The 8,408-nt window shown below is 30.0% G+C and overlaps 2 protein-coding genes across 3 annotated transcripts; both read right to left on the bottom strand.

Annotated features, from left to right (window-relative positions):
- Nucleotides 1–797: 797 nt before the first annotated feature.
- LOC130672345 (odorant receptor 83a-like) lies at nt 798–4,188 on the bottom strand. Of its 2 annotated transcripts, XM_057476886.1 has the most exons (6): nt 4,102–4,188; nt 3,693–3,982; nt 2,976–3,613; nt 2,775–2,879; nt 977–1,135; nt 798–887 (listed from the first exon to the last, which is right to left on the bottom strand). In XM_057476886.1, exons 1-6 carry the CDS (start codon nt 4,161–4,163, stop codon nt 834–836), a joined length of 1,308 nt encoding a protein of 435 aa, XP_057332869.1. In that variant the 5' UTR covers nt 4,164–4,188; the 3' UTR covers nt 798–833. The 2 variants fall into 2 exon arrangements, with proteins under 2 accessions (XP_057332869.1, XP_057332870.1); XM_057476887.1 differs by lacking the exon at nt 798–887 and having other exon boundaries at nt 1,039–1,176.
- A 547-nt stretch (nt 4,189–4,735) lies between these two features.
- On the bottom strand, nt 4,736–8,242 carry LOC130672336 (odorant receptor 82a-like). The gene is made up of 6 exons (XM_057476869.1): nt 8,032–8,242; nt 7,657–7,943; nt 5,429–6,054; nt 5,264–5,368; nt 5,031–5,189; nt 4,736–4,944 (listed from the first exon to the last, which is right to left on the bottom strand). The coding sequence occupies exons 1-6, from the start codon at nt 8,121–8,123 to the stop codon at nt 4,882–4,884; spliced, it is 1,332 nt and encodes a 443-aa protein (XP_057332852.1). The 5' UTR covers nt 8,124–8,242; the 3' UTR covers nt 4,736–4,881.
- Between the last annotated feature and the right edge of the window lie 166 nt (nt 8,243–8,408).

Raw genomic sequence — 8,408 nt, 5'->3', positions numbered from 1 at the left:
GAAAAAAAAAAAAAAAAATTTGGAAAATCCAAAAGTGCACGCCTCGAACGCTCATGTTATGTTTTTTTTTAAAAGTTAAATTTCGAATAAAATTGAATATCCCGCTCTTTTCCCATGGAAATTTCCATGGCAAATATATGGTAATAAAAGTAAAAAAAAAATAAATAAGGAGAACATTCCTAATGAAAAATGGCGGCAGTGTGTGTTTGTTTACATGTAAAATTGCCGGTTTTAACCGTAATGATTTATTTTTAAAAAAACGAGAAGGCCTACAGTAGTGATTTTCGAAAGGAACCTTCTTTGCTTATTTCTGAAAATTTTGAAAAAAAAATTAAGTTGTTTCGTCAAGTCGTTCTCGAGATATCCGTACCACGCCGTTTTTTTGAACCACAGACTAATGGACGTCCACGATAAATTTTTTTTAATGAACTTTTTTTTATATTAATACATATTAGACAAATTAAAAAAAGTATCAGGATTATTTATTAGTGTTTCAGCTTTATATTGATGTGCTTTTCATAATGTGTAAGAGTAATAGAAAAAAAATATATGCACTTTAATGAGTGGAAATCGTGTGACCTTGACAGGTCGGTTATAAAGCACAACCTCTCCGCTTCGCTTCCGAGGCGTGCAATACATAGGGAAGGACCAGGCAAAATATAAAGTTGCACTTATTTTAAGGAAATTTTTTTTTTTTTCAATTTTCGGGTAGTATAGAAAAATTTATATTAAATTTCAACAAATTTAACTGATTTATTTTTTATCAAATTTAAAAATAATAATTATTACCAAAGTTATCGATTCACTATTTGAGTTCTTTCATCAGTTTTTGTTTATTCGGTTAATGTTGTTAGCAAAGCAAAAAATGAATAAGAACTTTTAATAATCTGTTGAAATTGTAATAAAAAAAATTTAATTGATTTATAAAATCTTTTTCGGATTGATAAATAAAAAAAAACTGAAACAAAAAACTCACGGAAAGAAATGTTGCTATAGACATGGTAAAAAATCCGCCGGCTTGTAGCTCTATAGGTCTCATTGTCTTAATCATAGACATTATTAACAGTGGCTTAATATTGGAATCAAGTTCATTTTCCCAGCCAGATGTCCATTGACTTGTTAGTAATGTTACTTTCTGAAGAAGTCGCCAAATTAAATATTTTTTCGCGAATACGGCTAAAATTACGGTCAATAAATTCAAAAATGTAAATATTTCAAAGTTTTTTTCTCTACACGGAGAGAAATTTATGGTAACAATTACAAGGTATTATGGGAATGATTCCCATAATACATGGTACACTAAAAAAAATAATCGCTAGCTGCTAGCGATTTTTAATCGTTAGCTGCAAGCGATTTTTTCGCTAGCTGCTAACGATTTTTTCGCTAGTAGCTCGGAAAGTGTACTATTAACTCGGTATGAGTGTTATCTTACACACCGTTCAGTGTTATTAGCTATATATGTATATATATATTAGGGTGGTCGTTAAAAATTAAATTTTCTCAGGCGCCCCATAAAAAGCTTATTTTTAGTGAAAAAATACCCGGGGAATCTGGTTTTTTCTTTTTAAGTAAGAAGAACACGTGCCGCAGGACGATCAAAGTTCATTTTTCGATACAATCGCGGTTTTTTTTAAATATCTCATGAAATATGCAGATTAAAGGAAAAAATCGTAGGAACAATTTTGTAGGAAATTAAATTCTTGATAAAAAAGGTCATTTTCATTTTTTTTATGAAATGTGTTTTTATGAAGATATTTTAAAAAAACTTTTTTTAAATCTGAATTGAGCGTTTTAAGGATTACAAATTTTGAAACTAACAATTTTTTAAGTATATAGAAACTACAACAAGCATTAATGATTGATATGCTACGAGTTACAAAGTTGTCTATATTTAAGAAAAAACGTTATTTTAAACATTCAAAATTCTTAAAATGCTCAACTGATAAGATCTAAAAAAGTTTTTTAAAAATATCTTCATAAATACACATTTTACAAAAAAAATGAACATAACCTTTTTTTTCAAGAATTTAATTTCCTACAAAGTTGTTCCTATGATTTTTTCCTTTAATCTGCATTTTTCATGAGATATTTAAAAAAAAACGCGATTGTATCAAAAAATGAACTTTGATCGTCCTGCGGCACGTGTTCTTTTTACTTAAAAAGAAAAAGCCAAATTCCCCACGCATTTTTTCACTAAAAAGAAGCTTTTTATAGGGCGTCTGAGAAAGTTTAATTTTTAACGACCACCCTAATGTATATATATATATATATATATATATATATATATATATATAGGGAGAGTGGGGCAAAATGGGTCACTTAAGAAAACAAGGCTTATATATAATGTGAATGCTTATTTATATACGTATATATGTATGCATAGCGAAAAAGTCGCTAGCTGCTAGAGAAAAAAATCGCTAGCAGCTAGCGATTGTTTTTCTCAGTGTAACCGTTTTTTTTAAATTTTGATTATAGGAACGGCACCCATATATATTATAGTTATCATTACCATAATATTATGGTAACGGTTTCCATAATGATGGGATTGTTCCTATACTTATGAGAACTTTTCCCTGAAAGTATAGGCCTATATCCCATAATTGCAAGTAATCATTACCATAACGGTATGGGATGATACTTCATAAACGTACTAGGAACGGTTACCATAAATTTCTCTCCGTGTATATTTATTAACAATTCAAATAAACGAACATTCTAGTCATTTATTATTCATAAGAAACAAATTATTACTTTTTTAAAATTGAAGTTATTACCTGATAGAGTAATTCATTTCCAACCCAAGACCAGTTAAATAATTGCGTACATGCTGCTCCCAAGTAGAGGACGAATTTGATTAAACTTGTTTTTGTGGTTGCGCCCTTGCGAAAATTTATGAATCATGAAATTTACGAATCATGAAAGTATTAATTATTTTATTTTAGGTCTGTAAAATATTTAACGTCCCGTAGGCTTACCAGAACGGCCTGAAAACCAGTCAAGCATATCATTGAAAAACTCGCAAATAATTGCATCAACATACTGCTACTAAAGCAATCGTTTAGTTGGTCAACGGTATCCAAAAGCTGTTGATGATTTTTTGTGCATCTTTTAAACCGCGCGACAAAACAATCGCTAATTTCCGCAGTATCTGGTTCGTCGAATGGGCAAAATGTTGTGATATTTGGTTCTTTTTCATCGTAATCATCATTAATATTTTTAATGTCTTCAGCAATAGATGCGATCATTGATAAATTATCGTGAGATTCTAAAGAGATTAATCTACTTTTATTAATTCGACAATTTGTGTAATTTGACGCGAGAATAAGGCACTGGATATTTATCCATTTAATGATTCCTAAGCCCACTGTGTCAATAAAAACAATGGCCATGATACCGTAAGCTACTGCGTAGAATTGAAGAATAAATGCTATTTCATACATTGGTGACTTTGTTGTATCAAATGGATAAGCTGCTCGTATTGGTAGAGCACCGTCTTTTGTTGGCACAAAAAACATTAACGCTATCGTCAGACTGCTACCGAGTAATACAAAAAACCAAAATTCTAGATCTTGATGGTAAGCAGTAGTATCTAAAATTCTTTTCAGTCCAACATCTGACGAATAATTGTTATTTTTTATTTTTGTCTAAGTTATTAATTATGAATATAATAATTGTATGAATATAAAAAGTACCTGTCGACTTTTGAAGTACATAAATAGGTCTATAAGTTGCGTCTATGAGGTTTTTTATTCTCTTGTGATGACGGCAAAAATTGTATACTTTGAATACTATGACAGATATTCCAGCAAGATAACATCCGTCGTCAGTAGCAATCAGAAGATCGTGAGAGTTAAGTATTAGATCTATAGTTAACGTTCCCACAAAAATAATTAGCGCAGTGATGCCAAAAATGTTTGAAATGTTATTTAAAAGTTTTAGGAAAATCGGGCTCGATGAATCCAGACTCCAAATCCCGCACAACCTATAAGTTCTCAAAGATTAATACTTTTATAAGCTTTAAAATAATGATAATGATAAAATTAATCTAATTTATTTTTCAAACAATGGAACACACAGGCTGGTGTGTCTCAGAAACTCGACCTAAGTCCGGCAATCGCCATGCTTAGGGCGCTTCGACGTGATTCTATTGATGTATTTTTCATTTCTGCACGCGATACTTTATTTTTATTCAGGCAATTCGAAAAAGTAAAAAAAAAATAATATACAAACTGACAATTTAACTAAATCATTCCAGAAACTGGCTAAATTCGGCAATTATCTTATGCTATCATTACCTCTCTTTTCCGATGAATTTTTCGCTACCTATCTATTACATAAGTTATAAGAAAATTGAGGGTTAAAATCATAGAGGTTGAAGACTTTTCATTTCCAGTAGTATGAGTCATATGTTAAAATACATCGTAAGCGTTTGCTTCTTACAAGTAGAGCTTTTTGTTCGAAATAGTTACTTTCAGTTAAACTATAATAAATTTTATTTTTTTGTTTTTCAATAAATTATTTGATAATATCACAATTTGTTATCAAATTAACAACATGTTATTTTGAATTATCGTGTATTAATATGAGTTTATCACTACTTTTAAGTATTCAGTTGATTTGGGCCAAATGGTACATTTCGAAATAAAGATTTATTAAACATTCACGATTATTTGGTAAATCCTAATGAAAATGTGAACGCTCAAAAAAATAAATTCACAAAAAATTTATACTCCGTATGAATATTTCCTTCAAGTTTAACTTTATTTAAATACTAATATACTATAAAGAATTAACATTTATATAAAAATAGTTTATCATATGAAGCTTGATAATGTCATTGCTATAATCACACCATGTTGAATAAATATCGATATATTTTGTTTAATCATTTTCATCTATAACTGTATTGAGAATCGCAAAATATGAATAAGCCTTTTGCAGAACCTAAATAAAAGTGTAATTTTTATACTGCAGAATTATAATTTTTTTTTACTAACCGCAATAGAAATTATTTTATTGAATGTCATTACCGATACGAATGTTTCCACAGAGAATACGAAAAAATATCCCGCTATTATCTTGAGTGGTTTCATAGATTGTAGTAGAGCATTCAACATCAGATCACGTACTTCGGGGCAAATGTTATCGTCCCAACCAGACTTCCATTGACTTTCATGTACTTTTTCTGCCTATAATAGCAAAATTATTAATAAAATCATCTTCAATACGTGTAATTAATAATTCATGTCATATTAAAGCATACTTCAATAATTAATTGGCTGCCAAAAAAACAGAAGTAAAACAATTCTGTTACACTTGATCCAGACAGAATGAAATAATTTATGAAATCTTTATTTTGCTTCATTGCCTATTAATTTAAAAAATCAATAGTTGTATAAGTAAAACACTTAAATTGTTAAATGCGTACCAAAACACCTTGGAATAGACAAAGACAGGCTACGAATTGATTATTAAATATTTGCACGAACAACATAGAATTGAACAAATCATTGTAGTTATTAACACTGTCGATGATTCGTTGGTGATGTTTGATACATGTTTTAAATCGTAGTGTGAATGAATCATTTTTAACATTTATTTCATCCATCTGAAATGCCACAAATGACCGTATCCTGAACTGTTCCTCTGGTACTTTAAAAAAATTGTAATTTTTTATTAGCGTGTAATTATCGTGAGAAATTAAAAAATTATCACGATCTGAAATATCAGGACGACAATTTTCATAATTATTTTGTAAAACGTATAGCTGCACATTTATCCATCTAATAAGTCCGATGAGTAACAAGTCGACCAGTAAAGCCCATGCACAATTTATAAGGACAGACCAAAATTGCAGCAGAAATACTATTTGAAATGCTGGTGAGATCGTTTCGTTGAATGGAAAATATCCTCGCATTGGTAGACCTGTGTTTGATACACTTGCTGATATTATAATTACGGCAAAAAATACAAAACTTAAGACACTTGCATATACCGAGTAATCAAAATTTTGGTAACAAATGGCAGTGCGTATTTTTGTCAATACTCCCACGTCTGCATAGATAAAAATAATAATTAATAACTTCAGAAGAAACTCAGATAAATTTAAAATTAATTTGATCTTCAAATCACATATATACATGTATATCGCGTTAGTGATACCATAAGGGCGTATCCCGAAAAAAATACCCTTGAAAAGACATAAGGGCACATAAAAAAATTTTTTCCGGGAATCGACGTATTTTTACTTTAAATGCATGGAAATAATAAAAAAAATTTTTTTTGTACGCCCTTATGGCTCCCGGTAGGTACCCTGGGTGCCATAAGGGCGTACCAACATTTTTTTTTGCATTTCTGCCCGTTTCAGGCATAACTACGTCGATTCCCGAAAAAAATTTGTTGGTAAGCCCTTTCAAAGTTTAAGCAACCGGGTGCCATAAGGGCGTATAATAGGCTGATGCGCCCTTATGGCATTTGTAACGCGAAATATAGACCCAGCACTCGGTGGTGTAAAAAAAAAAAAATAGAATTATCGCCAGTTAAATTCTCTGGAAATCCCAGAACATCCCATAGAAATCCTATAGGAAATATAGACCCAGCACTCGGTGTTGTAAAAAAAAAAAAATAGAATTATCGCCAGTTGTCCACAGGCTTCTTTCCCAGTTTTTCACAGGCTTTTTTTTTTCATGACTAGGAAGATATTTCACTGCGGGTTTTGAAAAAAAAAAAAAAATAGTCGATTTTTTAGAACCGGTCTAATGTGGAAATGGTTTCTGAATAATTAAATTTTAGCTAAAAAAATGTTAAAAAGCTCGAATGCATCGTAGGTAATATGATTTTGAGTTTGGAAATAGTGTTTGAGTTATCAAATTTTCGATCTATTCGATACCAAAAAAATTTTTTTAGAATTAAGCATTACACCCAAATCGTCTAATGTGGTCGGTTTTGATCCTCGAAAGTATATTTTTGACTCACGTAGTTATCATTATACGGTATTTTTTATCATTATCGGTTTTCTTTCAATAAGTTATCAACACACGAAGAATTATTGCTGACATGCAAAAAGAAGATTGCAATAATAGAGTGATCGGTCCAGTACATGAACACGATCAGTAAGTTAACATCGTTTAATTTGAGCCTACATCATTTAGATTTTAATCACAATTACATGAAGAAAACGCTTTATTGCTACGAGATTGACAGTTTTTAGAACTTTAATTCTTATTTTGTTGCGTCCTTCTATATTAAAATATTGAAAAATACGACCGTTCATTCATTGTGTAAGCGTTCATTTACTGGCTCAGTCACTCTGTACTACAAGTTTAAACTGATTAAATTCTATAAGATCAGTTATATTTAATAAAAGACAACTTTCCATAAATTATCAATCACTGTAACGTTGAATTCTTACTCATTAATCTATAAATTTAAAAAGATCAGGACCTTTTGAGTGGCCAAAATTATTTTTAAAAGAAATCTGATATGTGATCTCGTATGACTTTTTTCGATAAACATTTAGATCAAAGAATTACCAAGTATTTTTCCCAGTAAAATTGCCTGGACGATTAATTTAGACTACTAACGCATTGTTTTGTTGAAATCTTAATACGAATAAAAAAAAGTCAGTAAACTGAATAAATTATTGTTTAATCTTACCAGATGAGTACCGTAATTTGTCGATAGGCTGATGGATTGAATTTATAAGTTGTCCAATTTCTTTTTGTAATGTTTGTACTTTAATGCTTTTCAAAAATGTTGAATATAATGGCGCAAGATATCCCACATCATTGGTGATAATTTCAAGACTTTTTATATTTTTAATTATATCAACAGCTAATGGTATAAGTATGCATAGACAACACGCCCAATTGATTGTTCGACTCAAAAAATTGACTAACTTCAATGAAAATTTCGACGAATCGTAATCCCAACATCCACAAAATCTGATGTCGAATATTCAATATAAAAAAAATATTATTAAATTCATATATTGTTTAAACAAATAGAATATATTTTTGAATTTCGAAATACTTGAATAAAAGTATCGTAATATCTACAGTTTTTCGATGAGTTTCAATTGGAGTTCTCTGCATGACTAGAACGTCGTCCAATTTTTTTTTCATTGTCTGTAGAACAAGTATACCTTCTACAAAAGTTATATCCTTTTTTTTTCTACCTCACGAAATCAATCGAAAATTGTTGAAAATTATTTTGTCCGTTGCATATAAATTTATAATAATAGTTTCGCGTTTGTACTTTTTCTTTATTCTTTATCCACGCACGTATAAAGTAATTGCATGTATACATAATAAATGAACCGATAACGTTTTTCGCACAATCTATAGCCCATCATTAGCTATTATAGAAAAAGAAAATTCGTGCAGCTCTTTCAGGTAATTTTTTTTTAC

The sequence above is a fragment of the Microplitis mediator genome, chromosome 7 (assembly GCF_029852145.1).
Source record: "Microplitis mediator isolate UGA2020A chromosome 7, iyMicMedi2.1, whole genome shotgun sequence".
Taxonomy (NCBI): Eukaryota; Metazoa; Arthropoda; class Insecta; order Hymenoptera; family Braconidae; genus Microplitis; species Microplitis mediator.
Note: the sequence above shows the minus strand (reverse complement) of the source record. Positions and strands in the feature narration are given on the sequence as shown.

Coding starts and splice junctions, on each gene's coding strand:
- LOC130672345 (XM_057476886.1), bottom strand. CDS start 4,163: ATGAAAAATACATCAATAGAATCACGTCGAAGCGCCCTAAGCATGGCG. Junction 3,983..4,101: donor ATGGCGATTGCCGGACTTAG/GTCGAGTTTCTG, acceptor GAGAACTTATAG/GTTGTGCGGGATTTGGAGTC. Junction 888..976: donor CTATAGCAACATTTCTTTCC/GTGAGTTTTTTG, acceptor CAATTTCAACAG/ATTATTAAAAGTTCTTATTC.
- LOC130672336 (XM_057476869.1), bottom strand. CDS start 8,123: ATGAAAAAAAAATTGGACGACGTTCTAGTCATGCAGAGAACTCCAATT. Junction 7,944..8,031: donor ATTACGATACTTTTATTCAA/GTATTTCGAAAT, acceptor ATTCGACATCAG/ATTTTGTGGATGTTGGGATT. Junction 5,190..5,263: donor GCAGCCAATTAATTATTGAA/GTATGCTTTAAT, acceptor TTGCTATTATAG/GCAGAAAAAGTACATGAAAG.